The sequence below is a fragment of the Anoplophora glabripennis genome, unplaced genomic scaffold (genome assembly GCF_000390285.2).
Source record: "Anoplophora glabripennis isolate ALB-LARVAE unplaced genomic scaffold, Agla_2.0 scaffold495, whole genome shotgun sequence".
In the NCBI taxonomy this organism is placed as follows: domain Eukaryota; kingdom Metazoa; phylum Arthropoda; class Insecta; order Coleoptera; family Cerambycidae; genus Anoplophora; species Anoplophora glabripennis.
Genome location: NW_019416680.1, coordinates 266,730 through 293,371, shown reverse-complemented (window position 1 = coordinate 293,371; position 26,642 = coordinate 266,730). Strand labels below are relative to the sequence as shown.

Sequence of the window (26,642 nt, the reverse complement as noted above, 5' to 3'; positions counted from 1 at the left end):
CGGGTGATTTAGTTTGATATTCGCGGCCTCGTATCCCTTTTATTTTTAAAAATAGCTATAACAAACCTTATATATTTTTATATCGCCGCTCAAACTCTATCAAATGACATTATCAGATCGTCTCCATGGTAACATGTGTCAAAATTGCTATAGTCAATTGTTTTTGTTCAAATGGCACACTATATATTTTTTTATCAATTCTGGAAGATATTTTTTTTTGCGTTTAGCTATATAAGGAAGTCTATAGTTTCATTGGAAATATTGCTAGAAAAACGGCAAAAAAGATGTACCCTACTTTCATTAGCTTTATTTTGAAAAATGATAGCCAGCTGCGGAAACAACTGAATTTTAACGTTTCTAAATAACGGTTTGTCAAAATAATTTACATTTTATACCTATCTATTATATCTATAACTAATAATTATAACATGAATACTTACAGTAACCAAGAAAAACTAGATATGATTTTAATTTATGGAGAAGGCTGAAAGAACGCTAAAGCTGCCAGATATTTATAGGTGCCAACATCGTTTCCCGCAGACAACTTCCATCAGAAAAATTTTTCGAAAAGTTAGCCAGAAATTTGGCAACAGATGGAAGTTTTCAAAAGAAAAGAAAAGTTTTTAAACTCAGAAGGGCAAGAGATGAAGAACATTCGGTAATGTTAAATGGCCTGCTAGATTTCCGGGTCTCACCCCTATAGATTTCTTTCTTTGGCCTTACCTAAATGATATTTATCTTAAAAACAGAATAAGAGTAGAATGTCGGAGATTAAATGAAGAAACAGTAGAACGTGTTTGTAGAGAGGGAGTGATAAACAGAGCTATTCTGTGTTTGGAAGCAAATGGTGGTCATTTGAAATAAGCATTGTTTTAAGTTGTTATATTATTATCGTATTAAAAACAAAATATGTTACTTTAAAAAACATAATAACTTGTTTCTGCAGCTGGTTATTATTTTTCAGAATAAAGCTGCAAAAAGTAGGGTTAATCTTTTTTGCTGTTTTTCTAGCAATATTTCTAAGGAAACTATAGATTTCCTTACACATCGGAACGCAGAAAAAAAATATCTTCCAGAATTGATAAAAAAATATATAGTGTGCCATTTGAATAAAAACAGTTGACTATAGCAATTTTGACATATGTTACCATGGTGACGATCTAATAATGTCATTTGATAGAGTTTGGGCGGCGATTTAAAAATATATAGGGTTTGTCATAGGTATTTGTTAAAATAAAAGAGATACAGGGCCGCGAATGCCAAACTAAATCACCCGGTATTTCTACCTCGGGTGTCGAATGCCGTTAATTACAAGAAAGTGACGTAGGGGCCTTCTTGGAATTCTATCTCAACAAATATCGTACGGATTATATATAACATACCGCATTTTTTAATGTGTGCAAAATAATCGGAGATATTTATTCCTTGAAGCGATATTAGAGATTTTATCAAAAATGTAATACCTAATATGATAATTAAGTAGTTAAATATTTTTAATTTACTTTAACTTATTCTTGTTTTTTTTTTCTATTTTATGTGTAAACCGTGTTTGTCAAATTTTGTTAATGAAACTTACATTAGTATGATTTTATAGGCTCTTATTTTAAAAATATGTACGGCTCTAACATAGTAATTACATATGTCCAATTAAAAACTAAAAACAATTATTTTATTGTCGAAACATCAATTTAAAATCAATATAAATTATAACGATTAGATTAGTATTTTTAAGTTAATGTTATTTCTTTCACATTTTTTTAAATACTTGTAACTAATATAGGCACTGGATTATACTTACATTGCAAGTCAGGAAAATCGGAAACACGAGTTCAACCTATAAAAATGTTGAAAATTAAAAACGCTACCCTTTTGTAAAAGTTATTTTTACAATCTGATGTAAAACGAATATGCAACAGCGTTTTTACGTTTACATCAATAACTAGTAACTACTAACATTTATAATTAATCATTTATCGTAACAAAAAACAAAATACATAAATGAAAATTTTTAACAAACGTAATAAATAGATGTAAAAGTGCGATATATTAAATGAGATGCATTAAAATTCACACTTCCGCAAATGAATACGGTTTGTTTTGCTACACTTCACGCCAACTCGCCTTAGAACTGTAAAAGTAATGGTCCTTCCTTGAAATTTATATAATGTTAAAGAATTATTTATCGCTTACTTATATATTTTTGTAATTTGTACATATTTAAAGAGAATAAAACTAATAGATTAACAATATTGTTAAAAATATAGTGCCCTTTATTTCGAGTACCACTTCTACGAGTATAAAGTTTCCTTGACAAAAATTAACACAAAAAATAGCAGCTTTGTAGCTATGAAAAAGTGGGTTCCACTCAACCCATTTTTCGCAATTCTGTGCATATGAGTCATCAATAGCCAGAAAAGTGTACCAAATGGTTCTGGTTTTTAAAATAAAAAAAATCTAATTGTCAACAAGTAATTTTCAAAGTTAAAAGTTCTTTCGAGACAGAGGGTGCTAAAATTTAATAATATATATGGAATTTCATCATGGTTAATTTTGTAACTATGGATTAGCTAACCACTTTTGAACTATTTTTCATAAACTGGGCCGTAGAGATACAGGGGATAAGTAAGAATTTCGGCGCTACTGAATTTCTTGATCAATATTTCCTGATGGTACCTAACATCTAAGAGAAAAAATGTCATCCATATTATTCAAAGAACCAGCCACTTTAGGGATATGACTTTAGTTTAATTTTATTCTTATGGTGGTTGAATAAAATTAATAATTAAAACTTAATGAGTTTCACAGGCGTCCCTAAAAAAAATTTCTGCTAAAGGTAAAAAATTATAATAATTTGTATATAATGTGTAGAAATAGTATATTACATACCGATGAGGGAAGTGTTTCATTACTGTCGAGAGATTAACTATAATCTCGAGATATTAATGAAAACTTCCCTCCGAGGTATGTATACTATTTTATTTACAACCACATCGTTAGTTGAAAATTCTATTTCATATTTTTAAATGTAGTAAAAATGCCAAAATATGCGTCATTTTATTGTTTTGACACCATTCAAAATTGTGCAGGTTGCGTTGAACAAACATGTACAGGTGGCAGGGCTATGCCTAGCAACGACGCATGACAGATACAAACAATTTTGAATTCTCGTTCGATCCTTCAAATTTGCGGCTGAAAAAATGTTGTCAGATAGCGAGAGTGAAGATTATTTGCCAGACGGAACTCCACCAGAACTAAAACAAGCTGCTGAAAAAGCAGAACAAAGTTTACTTCCTAAAAAATATATATTTTGCTTTATTGAACGAGTGAGGGAAATGAGTGAGGGAAATGAGTGAGGGAAATGGGTGAGGGAAATGGAAGAGGGAAGTAGACGTAGGTAATGTGACACTTTCAAACCTTCAATGACCGTGTTTAATGTTACTAAGCTTTCCAAGCGCTTAGCTTGCAGCGCTTTAATAGTTCGCTTGCAAGCGCATGCGGTTCCTTTAAACCGGTTCAAATATCTATTTGCGCTTGCTCGCGGTTTATTTGCAGTTTGAATTCATAACCACAGATCACGACATAACCTAAGTTGTCGTAATGGATCCTCTTATAATGTATATGTTTTGTGAAAATACTAGTAATGTAAATTTGCAAATGCACTTTTCCAGTTGCAAGAAAGAAACAGTGATTGTGTAGACTTCTGTAATCAACTTACAGCAAATTTAAAAATTAATACACTACAGCAGTAGTACACTTTGAAGGCTCTATTAAAAATTTGTTTCTTAAAGCGATGCCGTCTGCCACTACAACCTTGTAAGTCTGGAGTAAGCTTTCAATTTAGATTTCTTCAATTTTTAATTTTTTAACACAAATACAAATTATAAAGTTTTCAAATACTGTAATTTTAACCTAAAATCGAGTTGTCACATTATTCGCGCAAGCGCAAATTAACTGCTTACACCGGCTCACACCAAGCGCAAGCGATAAAGCGAAAATATTTGCGCTTGTTGATTTTTCTTAATTTCAGCGCAATCGTTTAATAAATGACAGCAGAAAGCAGCTTGCATGCGTACGCTTCCGCTTGGTTACATTAAACACGGCCAATGACATTAGTAATGTCAAAATTACAGGTATGGTTGTAAATAAATTTCTATTATATGTTCATTTGGCCAACAATCTTAATTATTTATGTCCTCAAACAATTTTATTATATTGGTGGTAAATTTCGTTTTATTCCGTTTCAAAAGGTCTCCAAAATGCCATGTTTTGATAATATTAGTAAACAAAATATCCCTCTTATTTCTCCCTTTCGCAATTGTAATATGAATGATTGATAGATGGTGCCTATAATAAATTAAAATTACCTAAATCACACCAAATTCCGCATTGCTGCACTGCACTGCTGGGCAATTTATCAACCACTTGTCATCTGCGGTGATTTATTGGCCAGTAGCCCAATACAACTGTAATCATTTTTCTTTGCCCGCGCTCGCATTCTTCAACTGAGCGTATACATTTCTATCGCCTCCATGTTTAGTTCGACCAGACCTGTATATGGGTATGGCTAAATAAATATGGCAACAAGTTTTTCAAATATTTCAATGTCGAGTTGCCGCGTCAGCGACCGAACCTGGTACATACTATAAATCTATTGGTTCTTCAATTATTGATATCGGACAAACTATACCACAAAATCTATTTTTTGTTAGATGCAGGATTTTTAGTAGGTATTGTAAACATTAAAAGCCCAAAAAAAATTGAAATTATTATTTTTGTTTAAGGAACTATGTCCTTAAAGAATTCACGGTACTTGAAAACAATTATTTTTTAAACTTTGGGTTTTCTGGTTATTTTCCATTTATTAACTATGTAACATCCTTAGTATAGTCTTTCCGATATCAATTGAAGAATTAAGAGGTTGACAGTATGTACTGACGGAACAACTCGGCATTGAAATATTTGAAAAACTTGTTCCCATATTTATTTACCCATACTGGTCGAACTAAACGTGGAGGTGGTAGAAATGTATACGCCCAGAAGAATGCGAGTGCGGGCAAACGAAATACAAACACTACTGCATTGGGCCACTGGGCAATAAATCTCAGCTGTTGACAGGTGGTTGACGAATTGTCCAGCAGTGCAGTGCAGCAATGCGGAATTTGGCGTGATTCAGGTAATTTTAATTTATTATAGGCACCTTCAATTAATCATTGATATTACAATTGCGAAAGGGAGAAATAATATTATTACATGGCATTTTGGAGACCTTTTGAAACGGAACAAAACGAAATTTACCATCAATGTAATAAAATTGTTTGAGGATATAAATAATTAAAATATGTTGTTGGCCAAATGAACATATAATAGAAATTTTCTACACATTATATACAAATTATTAAAATTTTTCACCTTTAGCAGAGAACTTTTTTAGGGACGCCTATGAAACTTATTAAATTTTATTGCCAGGCGTTTTTTTACATGTTCAACTGACTTCGGAAAGACTATAACATCTAATCTCAGTCTAAATTTAAAAAATTATAACTTTAAAATGTCTTCGAATACAATAGAAATAATATATTTTCTTAAAAATGCCATTAGGAATTAAAAGTACTGATTAAGTTCATAAAACACTCAGTGGCGTCGAAATTCTGAGGTTTATAGAGAGACTGAACCCCTGTAACTTCAGCACAGTAGCTCGTTATATCAACTGGACAAATTTTAATTTCTAACAAAAATATCATTTCTGTTACGTAAACAATTTTTTTGTCTGAAAAAAATCCCTTTGATCTTTTCAATAGGTACATTACTAAAAATTTTGATTAGTTAAAATTTGAAGACAAGGAGATATGCCTTTTGTCAATTTTTTTTCTTGTCTTGTAACACGAAAACTGTTTATTCTACGATTTCTTGCCTCAAATATATGCGCTTTAATGTTATTATTTAATGGGCATTTTCATATTTTGACGTTTTTCCATTGCAAATTATCGATCAAATAATTTTTCTTCTACTTGGGGACATTGAATATAAGATTGCACTGAAAACATAAAAAGGAGGTTTGAGTGTAAGAAGGGAAACATAATCCTAAAGTCCATCTTATTCATTCGTATGTATCGACTTTCATATAACACAGGCACACAAAAGAAAAGTGGTTTGTTCCAAAGACTAGACCTATGTATCATTGTGTCTTGTGTATTTTGACTCTGGGGTCAGAACTGCTCCATCATCCTCCTTTTTAAAAAAAATCGTCAAGAATCCTTAAATACAGAAAATACGGAAAATCTCGTTTTGGGAGGTATCAGCATTACATATAATTGTAGAAACCGACTGAAAATGACTGCTGAATCCGAATCAAAGGTCAAAATAAATATAGAAAATATGGAAAGTTACATTTTTCAAAACTAGAGGTATACAAATTCCTCCCAAAACGAAATTTTCCGCATTTTCTGTATTAAAAAGAAATAGAAGGTAATGGAGCAATTCTGGGTTCGGATTCGGACTCAGCGCAAAATACATAAGGATACATACCTAGGTCTAGTATTTGGAACGACCACTTTTATTTCTTGTGTGCCTGTGTAATTAACTTATTCTTTCATTAGAAATTTGGTATTCTTCACAAAATTATTTCCTTCAACTGCTCATTTATATATAATATATGTATATTTTAACAAAATAACGTGGACGCGATTTAATAGTGGAACAAAATTTGCTCATACTTATAAAAAGTGTAATTTCTGTATTTTTATTTAATGCGTTGTGTAACTTATACTGTTGAAATTAAATTAACAGTGGTAGGATATCCTTAATTAGTTATAGAACAATCATAAAATCACACTATGTAACAAGAAAGTAGGTAACAGTAAAATATGTGATTTATTTGGCATAATATGGAAGCCACCGAGTAAAAAATAAATAATAATACATAAAAAAATATTTTGTATGGGTATTACTAGTATATATAACAAAATTTAAAATTAAATAGTTTTTTTCCTACAGAGTATCCCTGTCTGAATGTGTTACAAATTTTAACACAGAAAAGGGTGATATATGTCCTTCAAAAACAACTAGAAATTTTCTTCTATTAATGGAGAATGGATAAACCGAGGGATAAACTAAGTTATTATTTGGAACACGTTATATTTTTAAAACTAAATAGTATTGTATGAAACATGTGTAGGGGTAGTTTGTATGAGGTTGTAAATTTTTATCATATTTATAGTTACAGTTTTTTTACCCATTCTTTTTTCTGAAACTTTTCCCTTGACTATTGCTTCTGTTTAATATTGCAACATCGAGTTTACTGTCTCCTTCAATAGTGTATTCTGCTGAAGAACTGGTCATCTCCATATTTTTAATTAAACTAACTAACTGACTTTAACGAACGTTTTTTTTGTTAAATAGATTTCGTAGGAGCAGCTCGGAAGTATATATCAAATCGAGTACTAAATATTATAAAATTTGAAGCCACGTCGAATTGTGACTACTTTCTGGTGCAAAAATTAGAAAAGTTACCTACTAGATATAAGGGATTTTTTTTTTAAATATATCCAAAAATAATTTACTTAGGGTGACACAAAAAACAAATATAAAAAAAATCACTATTAAAACCATTACAAATATAGATAGCAATTTTTGTAGTACCAGTTTATATCGCGTTTCAAATAAATCAGTTTTTTTAACGTTTTTACCTATAACTACAATTTTTCTCGGATGTTATTTGAGCAATGCTTCCATGGTTCGTTACAAGGTGAATTAAATAGTTCTTACGGCCGATTTATAAAAAGCTGTAAATCAGTACCTATAAAAGATTTCTGGCTACTGGAGTCTAAAACAATATTTTTTTGATTACCTACCAAGTACCTAACGAATCATGTAAGAATTGCACAAATAACACACGAGAGCTTTAGAAAAACTAGTTATGGTTATGAAAAAATGAGGTATATTCATGTTTCAAATAATACTTCTTTAATTTTTGTACAAAATGGGGTCGTCATGGTCACCGATTTGAATTATCCAGTGAATGAGATTTGGAATACGAAAAAAAATCGTTAAAATGGTATAGAACATAAAAAAGTTTCGGGATTACTAGTCCTTATAATATGTGTTGTGTAGGTACAGCCACAAGTTTTTGAATGATTCAATTTCAAATTTCTTGACGTACGTTATATATATTCTCGTTTTTTTTATCGAAATTTTAATGGAGAAATATACGTGGAGAAATTGTGTCTTTCTCTTCACAATACGTCACTTGTGTTAACAATTTCTGTATAAAATATTCTTTACCAATATCTTACACTAAAACACGAAATTTTCAACAAAGAGGCAATAATAAAAATTTTTCTCCTAAGAACATTTCCTTGTCACGGTAAGTCTTTCAACCCAACATTTAAGTAGTACTATATTCTCCTAAAGAATCTATTTATGTTAGCCCATTTTTCAAATTTCGAACTAATATTTACTACTAGGTACCTTAACTAAAAATTTTCAGGAAAATTAATATTAGGACTTAAATTACTATTGCGACAGTGGAGTAAAAATTGGAGTAAAGGAATATGCTTACCTATTCATATCTACGCCCCTGTATTATAAAAATTTTACAGAGCACGTCAAAGCAGATACTTTTCGAGGCAATAAGACCATATTAAATTTGGTTTTAATCAGTTTATGTACAGGGTAATTAACAACATTGTAAACCCTTATCTTTTCTAATTTCTATCTAGGAAAAAATGGTAGAGACAAAAGTTGTAGAAAATTTTGTTGCGATATGAAAAGATATACCTATATAAAAAAACAATTGATGGTTGTGTTTTGAAAATATAAACCAAACTTTTGATTTTTTAAATGGAATGTCTATCCTGTACATTTCTCGCTTATTGGAATCCTTTTTTTTTCTGATTATAGTGACGTACCTATATTTGTCATAAATATGTGCTTTGACAGTTTGCACATTTTGGTATGTGTATTTAATGATCGACCTTCCGCAATGGATAAAGTTAAGATTGCCATGGAATGGAACCAGAGCAGCAGTGTTTGTTTTTCTGCTATTTTTACTTAACTGATCATTAAATAGGTACTTTTTTAATTATTTTCTAATAAACAATCTTGTTTCAGTTAATACGGTTTTTCTTACCATAGTTTTTTAAAATTTAACAAGAGTAAAAAAAAATTTAATTAAATTCTGCTGTGAATTAATATTACTATTTTTCAATTCGGTCAAAGAAAAAATAGTTCGGTACAATTTTAGGGGCGAGTCATCCCCAATGAACACCTTGTAGTGCTTCAATTAACTTTAAATCATAATCAAACAAGACCAGTAATAAACCTAAATCATGTACTGAATTTGATTCTTCTGCGGTGAAGTGTTGCAGAGATATCAATTTTTTTCGAAATTTAGGGCCCCACTTTGGGGGCTAATAACTCCTCAGGGGTGTAACTTCGTATATAGGCAAGTTTGATTAAATTACAATATTTTGGACACCCCTACATGCATCTGTCCTGTGTCGGTTCTTATGCGGGACACCCTGTATATAAAAGGTGTTTTATAATAGTGCATTTTTTTAAAATAAATTTTTCTTATGTAGGGATAGTTTTATGATCCGCAACTCAATGAAGTTCTTTCTATGGGGGCTCTAAATAAAGTACATAAAGAAATTTCTAGTAATATGTACGACATAAAGGAGAACATAAAGGTAAAAGAAGATAAGTGGGTAGAATGTTTTGTGAATGGCCCTTACATAAAAATATAACGTTAGAAAAAAAATGATTTTCAAAACGAATAAATACCAATATTAATAATAATTTCGCTATATTTTTTTAATACTATGGATAAAGCCTCATTCGTCGAAGCTGGAACACACCCCGTATTGTACAGGTGTTGGGAAAGCTATGGCGCCCTGAGGTTCGAGGTTCTAGAACTAGCACTGCCTCGATTGTTCCTACTGGAATTTTTTATATGGGTCATTTAAAGTCTAAAATTAATGCAACGCGGTTTGATTGCATCGAGGATTTGCGAAATCACTACGAATGCCAAGTCAGTCAAGACATTCTTCGCAATGTCCGTCAGAAAGTTGTGTTTTTTTTTTGTATGTACTTAGATAAAGGTGGACATTTGCGACATTTTAATAAATAACATGTAAGAATGTAAGTACATAGTGCCAAATTACTTTCGTTTTTATAATCAGTTATTTTAATTTTAAAATAATCACGTCCTCTTGCTTTTTTAGTTTTTCAGGACATTCAGTTTGAAGAGTTGGAACAGCTCGAATGAAAACAAAGAAATAATAGGCATGTACATACTTATCGACAGGGAAGTAAAATTTAATTTTTTCAAGTATTTAAAAAAGTACAAACTATTTTTGGAGGACAATTTTGTTTAAAACGCCTGCAACCTAAATTAGAACAGAGGCTTGAAAAAATATACATTTTTAGACAAATCGAGTAATTATAACTTACCTTCTGAAGAGCGAGCATATTTTCAATCTTCCTTATAAAATTGATTTAGGCGGATGCATACAGTCAATATTTAAAATTGCACAAATCACTAGAAACCCTCACAAACACAAACAAACATGAAGAAATCTCAAATCTCGCCTCGATTCTGCAGAAAAGAGAGTGAGATGCACGCGTGAAGGAGTCGAAGAATATTAACATTGCAGGGATTTCTTTGATTTCATTGGTAATCGAGAAATAGAGGGGATACTGCACGTGTTCGCGGCTTTGGGTCTCATCATTTTTTGTCAAATATTTCAAAATTCCTTTTGTTTTTACATGTTAAAAAAACTTGAACCGAAACTAAAAATGTAGACTTCAATATTTGGAATTTAGGTAGGTTAATATACCTACATATTTTGATTTAATTTGTTTTATAATCTGTTTGCAAGGATATCCCTAATTATACATTTATTTTTTAATCAACTTTAGGAAACAATATAAAAAAATGTTCATAGATAATGACTTCTAACAATATGAAATCTCTCTCAATTGACAATAATTTCATCTCGTATCCCGCAGGGAGGGGAGGGAGATATTAAATTTATTTATGGTAGGAATATGTATGTATTATACCGTGTTTTAGAACAACTTGACTTCAAAAATTGCTGTTAATTGGTATCGTAGGTATTTGAGTTTTTTTCGTCCCCTACATGTACATTGCGTACAATCATGTTTTTATTACTTTATGAAAAGTTCATTTTTATGGATGTAAAATAAAAAAAAATAATTTTGTAAATTCTAAATTTGGTAAAAACCTTCAAATTAATTAGGTATGTAAAGCACTAACTTTAAGTACCTATAATTACAATTATATCTATTAATTATACCTCACTAACACGTTGTATAATACAGCTGCATCTAAACTAAGTGAAGTCATTGAACGTACTATAGGTACATACATTTATAGCTCAAGAGATTAACAAAGTAAAACATTTTATTTTCATATTTTTTCTATCGATAAGACTTAATTCTATTTTACGTTGACTATCAGTTTTCATTGCATTTTTTGCAAACTTTTTTATGTTTCTTATTATTTGGTGTTTCATTTCAATCACAATAAGTAGGTACCTACTTAATAAATTCGATATTATTAAAAAAATATTTAATATATTTAATGCATCAGTGCACTATAAATAGGACTGTTCCAACATGAGTCAGTTCCGAACTGTTTGAAATGTGTACCTATCCAACTAATTCTTGCGATATATTCAGTGAAGACACATTTAGAACTTGGCTGGCCAAACATTTCAAACGGTTGGGAACCAATCCCTGACTCTTGTTGGAACAGATCTAACATCTTTCTAGACAAGAAAAAAATGTTTTTAGAAGGTCGACTACAGTTTCTAAAATGGTCTAATTCATCAAACTTCCTATTCAAATATGTATGAAATTACGTCTCTAATATGTGGCAAGTTTTGATTTTGTTTATTAAAATTCTATAAATTTTATAGTATTATTAAATTAGATTAGCTTAGAGTTAGTACAATTCCAGTTACTAATAAGATGCAAAAGAAATTGGTGATATACATACCTACATGGTATTTCAAAATTGATTAAATTTAAAATTTTAATAATCCATGAATGAAGATATTTGGAAACGTATCATTTTTTAAATGTTACAAGGAGTTACAATCAATAATGGAATACCTAGAATTTGTGCGCTTTTTAGTGGTAGCAATTCACTGAGGTGACGTATTATTTATGGGTTATACCTACTCGATTTTTTATTTAAATGTAAATAGATTTATATTTTTGTATAATAAAATAAGTATTTTATTAATTGAGTTTCGAATAAATAAAAATGATACAACCAAAATTTAATTTTGATATTGAAATTAATATTATTTTAGCATTTATTTATTATTTTACCCTTGTATTCTGTAAATAACACAAAATGTAGAGACAACGGCCATACCACGATGTAAAATACCAGTTCTCGTCCGATCACTGAAGTCAAGCAACGTCGGGCGCGGTTAGTACTTGGATGGGTGACCGCTTGGGAACACCGCGTGTCGTTGTCATTTTTTTAAAGCACGAATTTGTTATTTAAATTTTTATTATTTTTCACTTTTTTATTTATTTTTTTTATTAAAATTAGATATGGTATACGGATTTTATTTTGAATAATTATGTGATATGCGCCAACGCAATCAAAATAAGATTTTTTTTTAAATTTTAATTAATACACTTCAGTCAACCAAATTTTAGCTAGTACAGTGACACTCAGCGCCGGCTTTAGGCATAGGCAGACTAGGAACTGCCTATAGGCCCCCACAAATTAGAAAAAATTTTTCTGCTGATTTTGCTGACAAGAAAGCTCGAAAAGCATTACCTATTAATTGTAAATTATGTAATAATAAGTGTTAAATAATTTGTAACCAAAATTTTACCAAATTATATAGATTAATTATAATTTAAATTCAAATATCAAAACTTTTTTTAAGTATCAACTAATTAATCAATAAGTAATCAATCAAAAGTATTATTATTATTATTTTAGTAATAAAATTCATTATTATCACTACACTTTATATTTAAATTAGTGGGAAAAATATTCACTAATATTTGTTAATTTGTAAATTTTTGTTCCTAGAGAAAATAAAATTTAATTTTCTTTGCAATGTTTAAATTATTCCTTTGAAAACAAGACAGATTATTTATTTAATAAATTCGAGAGAAAAACTTGAAAGAGACGCATAAAAAATAATGTTTTTTTCCATCCCTTAACTAGCCCTCAACAAATTTCTGTCTATAGGCCTCACAAGTGTAAATTCGGCGCTCATTGCCAAATTTGGAAAGTTCTATTCTAAGATTTCCATTACACCCTACACATTTTGAAACAGTCAAAAGCGTAGGAATTGTTTTAAGTCCTTAAACAAACACATTTACAGGTTCCATTAAATATTAACGTTAGGCAAACACACCACCAATGGTTATTAAAATAATAACGAGATTCGTAAGAAAAGAGAACTCTCCCCCCTTCCGATAATTAAAATGGTAAAGAAGTCCTCTATTATTCACGGGGCGGCGGGTGAATTAGAAAACCGCCTGTATGAATAACGTTTCATTTCGGTCTAATATAACATGTGTCAGTCAACAAGATGGCCGTGCCTACCAAGTATCCGCTTTTTCTTTGTTCTCGACCGGCCCGGGGGCGCGATTAGAAGGGGTTCGCGCCCAGCGTTACGCAAGGGGAGAGAAAACGGAGTCGGGTCTGTCACGAGCAATATAATCTGCTATCAACGTAACACACCCCTGAATTCTAATAAAGCGCTTTATTGGGGATCGATATATATGAAGTTTCAGAATGGGCCAATATTGGCGCATTATGTGTTTTTTTCCGTTAAGTCGAATACAGTAATTCACTAGCACGAAAACACAGTTTTATAGGTTATTCATATATTTAATTAAAAATCTAAAAAGTATTATCTGATTATACCTACTTGTTGCATACACATAGTTATGCAGAATTGGTAATTTATTTCAACTTTTAATTCGTCAAAAATTAGACAACATTCCAATAGGTATAGTTTTTAGAATTCTTTTCATTGATCATTTAAGTGCAAGAAGGTATTTTATCTTCGATCGTTAAAGTCTTGTAAGAAATAGTTAGTTTCTCAGTAGTAAAAAATTGCAACCCATTTATCTCTGGAATCACGCATTTTATTGACAAGCAACATTCTCAACTCTCATGAATATTCATACACATACACATATCTATACTGGGTGATTTACAACTTATCCGAAAAGGTTTGGGTAAAGATACGAGTAGGTATGTGAAATTAAAAATAGGATCTATATTATTAAAAAAACAGGAGCCAAGTTGCACTAATAATTATGTTTTGTATGCATTTCGAGTACAAATACTCTTATGTCTATTATCAATGTCTTTTTGGTTTTGCGTTGCCTATCACTGGTTTCGAGGTCTCCTGAGAATACTGCTACAATCTGGGTGCGCTGAAAGCCCGGCTACTAAACTGCAAAGCACCAGGGTCGACGTTCGATCCCCATCGTGATGGGTCCGCCTTGGATTTAGACAATTGGCCAGTTGTTATTTTCTACATCGCGCCTTCTGTTTCTTGTAGAGGGCTGTTTGAATCCCCTCAGAGAGGAGTTTATGCTTTGGCCGAGATCGACTGATTGGAGACGACTTCGTAATTCCAATTGGAAATTTGAAAGAAAATTTTAAATACGCTCTGAGCTTGGAGTACGACAGTATATGTACTCAATTGGTAACGCATGTAAATTTAATTTCATTAAGAACTGCATAAATTTGTAATTTACAACCGATAAAAATAATTTTTTTAATGCTGCAAAATTATGGATATTTCAAATTCGGTACAGATTTAAATTTTGTCGTGATCGTGATCAGGAACGTATTGAGACGCCATTTAGTGCGACCGAAAGCACAACCTACACCTTGGAAAACTTAATAATTAATTTAAATCATTTATTATGTTATTTGCGATTACGAGATTTGAAGAACTTTGCAGCCTAACATGTGTTGATTAATTTGTTCCCGCAGCGGAGTAAAACTAAAAGTAGTGAATATTCGTTTTATTATGGTAGTCAGCGTTAATCCGACCGCAGACCGCGCGATGCGAAACGCTATAAAAATCAAAATAAAGTCCAATTCGAACCCGACAGGCTTTAACAACAACAATTCGTTCGCTTTCATTTCCCTCTCATCAGCGGAATGAATGTCCGGAGTTTTACCGACTATTTTCACAATGACAGAGCAATGCTATTAAATAAGGATTTCGTTGTGCAAAGTTAGTTTTCAACCGAGCGGATCAAAATTCCTATTTTGTCATTGGCAGAAATACGTATTCATAATGTAGATTGCTTTTCATTTGTTAGTTTTAGTAGTAGCGAGTTTTTCGTATGTAGGTATATCGTAGTGCTAATTATATGTACCTATATACCAATTTTACAATCAGTTGGAAGTTTTGCCTGTGAAGTTTTAGGGGAGTTTTGAAAATTGGTATATTTATAGATTTTGACGTGCTCTTTCTGAATTTTTACTATGCCACCTCTTTTTTTTCCGGAAGTAGGCGCCATATTGGAAAAATGGCGCTTCAAAACAATTTTTCGACGATATTTCCTTTCCGACTCACTTTACGGTGAAAATAGTTATGTAATAAATTAAACTAGAGAATATTTCCTATAATTTATGTATTAACCTTTTTTCTTTGAAATGAATAGTTTCGGCGTACGAGCGCCGCAAAGTCTATTCCAACAGGCGTATTGGCCAACAAATTTATTTCCACATCACCATGAGGTAGAGTTCCTGGCGCGTTTTTTTTTAGTGGTATCCTCAGTAGGCCTAATCCACATGTGATGCACTGTTGACTAAATTTAGTGCATTCTCCTTCGCTTCGCTATCCTTGATGGACCAGGTTTTGCGAGTTCTTCGTCTTCAGAACTGAGCAAAACCTCNCGACAAATATAACAATTTATAACTTCAAGGATCTACAATAGACCCTCCAAAGCTGCTTCCTTAAAATTATTTTTTTATTGCTAATATTAAATTTCTACGCTATGCCTGCATTTTCACTTAAATTGAAATATCTCACAAACTGTAAGTCCTAGGTATGCAGAACCTTTAATAAAGTTCACCTATTTTTTTACGGTGCTTTCAAAAATGCAGTAAAATACAGGGTGTTCCATTTAAAAATACATAACTTTGATATGGTACGCTTTTCCTGGACACCCTGTGTATTTCAAAATATTTTTAAAATGTAGCCGTAATCAACCTACACATACCCACCTAAACAGGTTTCTGTAACATTTGCCGTTTGGTCACTAGCGACCGAGGCGTTACTGGTGGCCCACCCTGTATTATTAGAAACCTTAGGTGGCCAGAAAACAGCCCCGATCTCAATGTCAGTCCTTTAGACATATTTTTTTTACCTGAAAATTTACAAGTATTGAAAGAAAAATACAGGACGAAATGCTTGATAATTTTGAATTTGATTTTGAAGCAATTAATAGTAAATTACAACATATTTTCAACTGTATCATCACAATCACTTGCATGTTGATTTGTAAAAATTGTAGGTATATTAATGTTATTTCGTTTTTAGGTATTCTCCTTATGTTGTTGTAAAGGTTAGTTATAAAAATCTTTGTTTGTTATTTTCATAAGGATGAATTTTAATTTTTTTTAATGATTTTTTTCATTTTAAACATATATTTTATGCCAGCAAATTTTGATGTCTAATGAAATAAAGGAAAAGTCGTACATTTGTATTTAAAGTTTCTTTCTATCTTTAATTATTAAACCTGTAAGTGGATGTCAAAATACAAAAAAAAACCTGTACCTACATTCCGCGACATACTAATAACCCACCTTGTATATTAAATAAGTTTATCGTTATCATCAAATATTAAAAATTACATTTATATTACAAGCTGTTTAAAATATTATTACGAATTTTGTTTGTTTGGAAATATATTTTCTGCAGTATTTCAATACCAAAAAATGAAAATAGTAGGTAGCTAATTAACAAAATTATGATTAAATAACTTAATTGTAACACCGCTGCAGAATATCATATGAAACTACATAGCTATTCGTTGATTATTTAAAAACATTTCTATCAATACCTACATCATACATTTAAGTAAATACAGTAACACAAAAAACAGATATTGATAAGAAAGTGTACAAAAGAAATCNTTTACCAAATTATATAGATTAATTATAATTTAAATTCAAATATCAAAACTTTTTTTAAGTATCAACTAATTAATCAATAAGTAATCAATCAAAAGTATTATTATTATTATTTTAGTAATAAAATTCATTATTATCACTACACTTTATATTTAAATTAGTGGGAAAAATATTCACTAATATTTGTTAATTTGTAAATTTTTGTTCCTAGAGAAAATAAAATTTAATTTTCTTTGCAATGTTTAAATTATTCCTTTGAAAACAAGACAGATTATTTATTTAATAAATTCGAGACAAAAACTTGAAAGAGGCGCATAAAAAATAATGTTCTTTTCAATCCCTTAACTAGACCCCCACCAAATTTCTGCCTATAGGCCTCACAAGCGTAAACCCGGCGCTGGTGGCACTTAGTGAAAATTTAAGTGGTAGATTTTAGATTTAGATACAGGGTGTCCCTTAAAGGTCTGTACAGAATTCTACAACAAATTCTCGAGACGAAAATAGATCGATTTGTCTTATCTTATCTTAATATAAACGTTGATAATTAAGGATAATTTTCTTCACTATACAAGGTGTTAAGGAAACAATTTTTATCGTATAACTTCAAAACGGTTTAATATTAAATCACGAAATTTTGGGGTTGTATTACTATTCGTATGCTTAATAATTGGTATAATATACAAATCAAAATTTTCTACAGGGTCGTAAGAAAATGCGGGACCATGGTGCAAATTTTACATTTTTTTTTGTGTACGCAATTTTTTCTAGTTCCTGAACCAAAAATATGAAAATTTATCATATTTTGCATAAAAAAGATGTTAGATTTTAATAGCATGAGCCGTCTTCTAGTAAAATCCATTTCAATAATTCATTACGTCCACAAAAATTCCTGCTGCAAAATAAATGTATCAAATTTGCATCATTTAAGTGACGCGGTAAAATGATGGGACCAATGATGCAGTTGTCAATGATTTCTGCCCATACATTAATCATAAATTCATGCTGATAATGCGTTACTTTCGTTGCATATGGATTTGCGTCTACAAAATATGTTCGTTATGCAAGTTTGTTATAGGTACCACTTCTCGTAAAGCAAGCCTGATCAGTAGATACAATTAATGTTTTGGGCTCTTTGTTCGGTAATAAATTGGCAGAAACCCAGGCGGCGTTCAGTAAGGTAAGTATCAATTAACGAGGCATACCTTTTTTAAGCGCAACTCGTAGACGAACAAAGATTGCCATTCCAAAATATTGAAAGGCAAAAAAGAATGATTTGCAAATGCTCTATACGTTATATGTGGCGCCCTCTACGCCATACATGAAATTTATCAACATATTTGAATTTTTTATACTAAAAATCCCTGTACCTATACAAATTTTATAACGTCACGTTTTTATCAATAAATAGTGAAGAAAATTGAACATAAATTATTAACTTTGGCGCCCTGTATCTCTGTAATTATCAACATTTGTACTTAGGTAAGACAAATTGATCTATTTTCACTTCAAGAATTTGTGGTAGAATTTTGTACAAACTGTTCGGGGACACCCTGTATTTGGATGTCTATCTACCAACATGCTTTGAGTTGAGTGACATATGCCTTTTTTTAGCCACTGAATGTTGGTGAATATCTGACTTGTAGTTACTATTTTTATGTCTTCTGATTTTCGTTGTCACACTTATAATCCTGTTTGAAAAATCGGGCATAACTCCAATTTTATAGTCTTAAAATTAAGTAAAAAATACACAGAATAAAAGCCTAAATTTATGTATTTGTAGAGGTCGAGCGTCATATTGTTTATAACGAAAGAAAAAAAAAATGCTTTTTTCAGTTTTTCGCTTATATCTCGGAAAATAAGCCTCTAATCGACATGAGGTATACTTATCATTTTCGTTCCTGAGGAAATTTGCTGCAAGGATAGGCTTTTGCGAAAGCTCGCAATTTTTTTTTTACATTGCAAAATTAGCGGTGAAGAAAAAAATGTGTAAAATTTTCAGCATTAAATAAAAAGAACAAAGACTGAAAATTGATGAAACTACAGGAAAAGATAACTGTTGGGGTGCTCAACAAATACCCGCAATCCGGACCCCCAATTTCAAAATGGCGGCCTACTGCAAAATTATAGTCGAAAATGCGAGCACGTACCTATATCTTCTGCCCAGGTCAAGATATCGAAATCGATAAAAAAGGATCAAAAGGTGATTAATGTACGCGTTTGCGTAAATTTCAGATTTTTAAGTTGCAAAATAAAAGTTACCAAAAAACAAAAAAAAAACGGTAACTAGGGTCCTTGTGTCGGTAGTTTTTTAATATAGAGATTTCAAAACTACATCAAACAGTGCTTAAAAAAAAACATGAATTTTAAAAAAAGCGTCTCGATCTGACCAATTTTGTAATAAACTTGGGCTCGTAAAGTAGAAAACTTCCTTTATAAGCTGAATTTTTTTTAATGGATTTGACCAAGAAATGACCAAGTAAATGTGCAAAAGATTTGGATTAGGCCCGATTTTTGAAAAAGAACCTAAATCACCCGGACTATCATACTACAACATATACGACTTCACTCGCGAAGAAAAGCCTATAATCTACAAAGTATATGTCATCTTAAAATCACTTCTGGCGATTATGTTGATGAATGATCTCGGTATAAAGGCATCAATTACTAATGACATTTAAGATATGACATTTACTTTGTAGGTTATATCTCACCGACACTCACAAACATTAGTAGATAAACATCCAAGTAGCTACAGTCTGACCAATTTCAGATGGCTGGTGGAATACGCAAAACTGAGAGCACACAATTCATAAAAAATGTAAAGGATCATGTGGTGGGAAATAAAGTACAAAAAAGAGAATAAGCGAAAATTGGTAAAAACGCTTGATGTATTTCCTACTACCTTTAAATGAATTAAATATGTATTTATTTATTATTACTTTTTGTGAGAACATACAATATTCTTTAGCTACTCTCCGAGTTCCAATGATGAAATGAGTTCCGCGGGACCTTCCTGCACTTTTCCACGAAGCATCCGGCCTTCACTGGCCAGATGAAATAAGTTGAACTGTAAATTGTTTATCAGTTGTGTCACCTATGACATATTGATGAGAACTAAGTTCGAAACTGGTATGTGCTTGTTGGTCCTACTGACGAACTATCTTGGCTGCTTACTAGATGTTAGGGGTGTAATTCAATGCTGGACATGGCATGGAAAATGTTTCAAATAAATCCTTGAAAATGTTATAGGATTTTTTAAATTTGACAACTTTCAATAAATTTCTAGATGCTATTTTTTGAAAAGCTATCATTTCGTAATAATGAACGAAGGGATTGACAATGGGTAGCACAAGCTCTGTTTTAATTTTTTTTTAATCAAGTTTACACAAGAGATGGTTGGCATACGCGAATACTTTAAATATTTTAAAAAATTATTACCATTTGTCTTCAAAAAGAAGTGCTTATAAGGTAAGACCACTGTATAATTTTCAGAAAATTATTATTTTTTTATTGATTTAAAAGATGCTGCAACCTTATCCCTTACATGGGTGTTGGTCCGTTGACTATTTTATTCAAGACAGTGGAGAAATATAAAATCGCCTTTATTTACGAGCACTCTGCTCGAAACATTTAAACAGTAACTTTTACATAAAAATAATCTTAATCTACGTTCTGCTTGAGCTCCAAACAGCCCAACTACCAACTTTCATGTCTCAAACCTCTCTCCTCTTTTTCCTTTCAGTCCAGGTCCCTACACTACACCCACGACCTCTACCATAAAAAATCCGCACCATCACTTAGGCAGTCCGTCCACGACACATCACCATATCTACTGCACTCTTACGTACTATGATGCTTTGAACTTTCTAGAATAAGCTTATACAATTTTTTTTTTAATTCTAAGCTCTTTCTTAAGCACGTTGGACTGCTCCGAAACGACTACCTACGGTACATGAATACCTGCCAAAAGGGTAAATACTAACAGATGCAGTTAGAATGAGTTTGTATTCAATTAGAAACATTTTCAAATGAAAGTAAGTTAGTATAGCCTTTATCTCAAAATTTTAAGACGTTTTTCTCGAAACACGATTTTTTAAAAACGGTACACAGCATAACTAAAACAATTTTCATTCTATTCTCTCCAAATTTTGACCATATCTTTAAAATAACATCTGAAGAAAAGTACATATGTGATTTTCGATAAGTTAATTTTAACATTATTTATTGACAAATGATTGCCCCTTTTTATGTTAAAAACTGAACTTTTCACATCAAACATAAAAATTAATGTTTTCAAAATCCTCTACATATTTACAAATAAATATATTTTTTTGAACTCAGACATGGTTAAATATTGTTTTCTTCTTATTTTTTCTTCCATTAAAAAAAAAAAAATCGCAACGCTTTATTTTAAATTTTACAGTGGTATCCCTTAAATAAATAGTAGCATAGAGAGTCACAATATTTTTGCTTGAAAAATCTGCAATTAATTTCTTGATCTATTTTTTAATACCCTCCACCTCGTAAGATATTGTCTGAAATTATTTATTTGTAGCATAACTTTCGTGTTCTTTTTTTCTATTATAGATCGATCGAAATAACTCATTTAGAGGGGAAAAAATGAGAATTGTTACCTGGACTTTTGTAAGTGGAAATGGTAAAGTGGTTCATAATAAAGGAAAAAATAAATGCATGAGCAGGGGTGGCGTAGGGTTGATTTTGGGGGTTGAAAAGTTGTGAAAAATTGTCTCATTGGGATTTCTGGCAAAAGTTGACGTCAAACAAAAAAGTATCAATATAAAAATTGTAGATCATGCAAAAATCTTCAACTTTTGTAGAGGTCACTTTTTAAGACAACTATAAAATTTCCTTTTTTTCTTATTTTTCACAACTGGTTTCGCACATGCAAGAGACTGTTTTTAATATATCTTCAGGCATGATTGAAACTTCTGTAAAGCAAGGTGTGAGTAACTTGGAATTATTCGCATTTACTTCTTTCCAGCCCCACTTGGTTGCAGTTCTTTTGTTTCCAAGCCACATCTGAAGCTGAAAGTATGTTCTATAAGAGTGTTGTGTAGCTACTCCAACAGTTGGTGGTAATTTCTCTAATATAAAAGTAGATTTTTCAGTTAATACTTTGTATTGCTGAAATCTCAAAACATCCTGAGATAATTTATCATTTGTGCATTTGTAATTCGACTTAGATGTTTATAGCAATACTGTACAAAAATAAAGTTTTGGGTCAAACAATGAGACACAGTTTCTTTTGTATTTTTTTCCGTACAATTGAATGGTGGAATCGGTTTTTGATTTTTTTAAAATTTAAACAAATTATCAACAATTACAGAAAAATTCATTGTTGCGTCATTTTTTATTTTTTACATTTTTGAGCATGTTTTTGAACTGTGATTACAGATTTTTTTATTTCAACAAAAAGTATATATCAAAACAAAAAAAATGGTCACCGGCGGAACTCTGTACGATGATTTTTCTAAGTAGAAAAAGTGTTTCAGACCAGAAAAAATGAATATCTCGGAAACTTCTTGATTTTTTTATCTAAAAAAATTTGTCGTTATTTAAGACACAAAAAGGTATACTTTCACCAAGTTTTGTCAAAATTAAATTATTTTTGCAGAAATGAGACATAAAACAAAAAATAAAAAAAAAATAACGGTTTTTCGCATTTTCTTCGGAAATTTTCGTCTTAAAAAGTGACCTCTACGAAAGTTATAGATTTTTGCATTATCTACAACTTTTGTATTGGATTCTTTTTTGTTTGACGTTAACTTTCGCCAGAAATCCCAATGATACAATTTTTCACAACTTTTCAACCCCTCAAATCAACCATCCGCCACCCTTGCTCACACATATTTTTTTTAGATTTATTATAAGCCCCTTTACCATTTCCACTTATGAAAGTCCAGGTAACAATTTTTTTTTCTTCAAGTATAATTTGGTTGGATTATTTTTACAAAAAAATACCTCAACTGATCCTTACGGCATAAGGGACGATGGAAATGGATAATTTTTGCAAAAAGTTTTCATGCTGTTTTATTCATTTTATAAACTTAGATATCAAAATCTTTTAAAATTTTGAAAAATGAAGGTTAAGTTAACAAGGATTTTAATGACTTTATTACGGAAACTGTACGTATCTGCAAAGCTGGCCTAAATCGGTACAACATACTAAAACTGATGACGTCTTGAAAGAATTAAATTTATTTTCACAAATCATACATCACCCAAACAACAGAAAAACCCTGCATGATGCTGAGTGTATCAGTTAGTACTTAATTTTCTTCACACACACCTAAAAAAAATCATAATTACCAAGGCAGTACAGACGAAAATTAATTTTAGAGTAAAATTTCTTTGGTGGTTGAAGAAAAGAATTATTTTGATAATAAATTTATTTAAAATATACATATTTTTATAGCCTACAATTATTCCTTAACCATACTGCTTGCATCAGCCATATCAACCTCTATACTCATACTCATGTCAGGTAATTCATTATTTACACTAGGGATAACGGAACCAGTCTCTTCTGAAATAGTGTGGCTTACATTGGTAGTAGCGCCTTTCGACTCAATGTTAAATTTTGGTATTTCACTCGGGCAATCTGAAACATAACAACGAAAAATAATTAATCAGAAATAAATTAAAATTGGATTGAATTGTTATCAATGTCGTGTTAGGTTCTCTGGATTATTACTAAAGAAAGAATGTCGTGGTTTTCGATTTTTAGAGAAAAACCCGTTTTTAACTAATACCATGGGATGCCCCACTGGCATTGAATTCACTAGCAATATCTAGTAAATAGCTAATAATAAATAACTGTCCAAAATAAAATCTAAAAATGGCATGTCTAAATATAATTGATACAAAAATGTGATATCTTGAAATTTTTACATAATGTAATCATGCAAAGACATAATTTAATGTAATTTTGATATTGCTGGTGTAATTCAATGGTTGGATCATGTAGATCACAGCAATATCAACAGTTAGGAATGTTGTCTGCGGGGTTAGAGACCATTTCAATACCTACATAGATTTCCAGTATCACAGGACACTGTTTGACTTAATTTGATATGACTTTTTAGGAATTTTTTGAATTTATTTCAATTGGCTTTTGTATATTATTTTGAAAAATTGTACTTCCTGTCACAAAATCATTAGAAAGTTCTTTTATTGTAGTTATTTATTATCTATGAAAATATGAAAACTTGACATGAATAATTTTTTTCCTAAATGTGTAATTCTAACTGAATACGTATGCACACAGACAATATAGCCTATCGCTACAGACTGCTACTTAAATGCTGGAAATTGGCAACCCGAAATGGAAGCAGGGTCTCCTTAGCCGGCTTCCAGCTATAAAATTTAGCGTGGTACCTCTTCTACTTGTTAATAGGCGGCAGTTCCAGCGGTGGCTTTGTTGCCAAATAATAACTGCTAAATAAACTTAATGCTTTCAATTATGTAATTAAAGAGATAAGGAACTTATCTTGTGTTTGGAAATCACATTTGCCTTAAATGTTAAATAAAATAAATCAAGTTAGAATTAAAACTATGAATTTACCTAATTAATTATTTATTTTGTCACCTTGGAATGGGAAAATTCAAAAACTCGAAATTAATTTTTTTAGATTTGTGCGTCGACTTCCAATATGGTACGATATTAACACCTATGTTTAAAAAAATTGCATTATACAGGTTATGTATCCTTAGAAGGATACTGCCTCTTATTCTTGATTTCTTTAGATAGGTAAAATAATTATTGTCACAAGTGTTGCATATCATGGATGTCATTGGTAGTGCTCATATTTGTGACACAAGGTGTTCAAAAAAATTAACACAATGTAAAATTGCTGGAACCTCAAAGAGTAGTTGAATACGAAATTTATTTAAAAAAAAAACAACAAATCCAATCAATACAGAGATAAGATAATGCGTTCACTACTGCTGTTGCAATTTTTGACTAACTTTTTTGTTTTTTGACATACTGACTTCGGACCGTTTCCATTCAACGCAGAACGCACAATCAGAACCAGAGTGGTGGGGAGATTTTTTAATTAATTTTCAATTCAACACACCGTTTCCGAATTATAAGACCTTTTTTACTGTATCACCTCACACACCTCTTCTTTCTGAAATTTATTTTTCACATACGGACTTCGGACCTTTTCCATTCAACGCAGAACTGTCACACAGAACCAGGGGCGTGGGGAGAATTTTTCAATTAGTTTTTCGATTTAACGCACCGTTTCCGAGTTATACGGCCGTTTTACTATAACACGACATACCTCATTTCCAAAATTTATTTTCGACATACGGACTTCGGACCTTTTGCATTCAACGCAGAAGAAACATACAAAACCCGGGAGGGAGGGGTTGACATTTTTCAATTATTTTTTCGATTCAACGCATCGTTTCCGAGTTATAAACACTTTTTTATCCTATGATGTCACACACCATTGCTCCCGATTTTTTTTTTGACTTGCGGATTTTGACGTTTTTCACTGGTTCACCATGGGAGATTTATTTGTTCACCATGAGAGATTTTTTGATACTTAGAGTCTAAGCAAATATTGTTTTTTTTTCCAACCAAGGGGAAATTTGTTTGTATTTCCAGCCATTTCCGAGTTACGAGCAAAAAGCGTTTTTTTTTCTTATACTGTGTGACATCATAAATCGATAACGAAGGCTAAAAGGCCACGCTCCCTCCCTAGGTGTCCTGAAATTGCTGAGGAGCTGAAGACAGCAGAGAGAGAGAGAGAGAGAGAGAGAAGCTCTCTATGAGGACAGAGTCACTCTATCTCCATGAGGACAGAGTCACTCTATCTCTATGAAGACAGAGTCACTCTATCTCGTACACAATCAGATAAAAACGACAGAAACGAACCTTCTTTTAAAAATACATGGGATTTATCATTATTAGAATAAGCCATTTTAATTTAAAAAATTAAAAAAATTACAATGAGTTATTCTGATGACGAAAAATAAAACATAATTAACTGTATTATTCATATAACAATAATGTGCAAAAATTCTTCAGGAATATTGGCAAATTTACTTTGGAGGAAGAATCCCGTCAACGAACACTAAAAAATACAGGGTGGGCCACCAGTAACGCCTCGCTCGCGAGTGACCAAACGGCAAATGTTACAGAAGCCTGTTTATGTGGGTATGTGTAGGTTGATTACGGCTATATTTTAAAAATATTTTGAAATATACAGGGTGTCCAGGAAAAGCTTACCATATCAAAGTTATGTTTTTTTAAATGGAACACCCTGTATTTTACTGCATTTTTGAAAGCACCGTAAAAAAATAGGTGAACTTTATTAAAGGTTCTGCATACCTAGGACTTACAGTTTGTGAGATATTTCAATTTTAGTGAAAATGCAGGCATAGCGTAGAAATTTAATATTAGCAATAAAAAAATAATTTTAAGGAAGCAGCTTTGGAGGGT

The 26,642-nt window shown here is 31.3% G+C and overlaps 1 protein-coding gene and 1 non-coding gene across 2 annotated transcripts in view; one reads left to right on the top strand and one right to left on the bottom strand.

The window, feature by feature from the left end:
* The first annotated feature begins 12,389 nt into the window (after positions 1-12,389).
* Positions 12,390-12,509, top strand: LOC111691832. The gene has a single exon (XR_002763063.1). It is a non-coding gene; the product is annotated as a 5S ribosomal RNA (ribosomal RNA).
* A 10,917-nt stretch (positions 12,510-23,426) lies between these two features.
* The window catches only part of LOC108910346 (cell division cycle protein 16 homolog), a 21,828-nt gene continuing 18,612 nt past the window's right edge, over positions 23,427-26,642 (bottom strand). Inside the window, exon 11 of the mRNA XM_018714920.1 lies at positions 23,427-23,789. Coding sequence (XP_018570436.1) covers positions 23,611-23,789 — 179 coding nt within the window. The 3' untranslated portion in view covers positions 23,427-23,610. The remainder of the gene's footprint in view (positions 23,790-26,642) is intronic.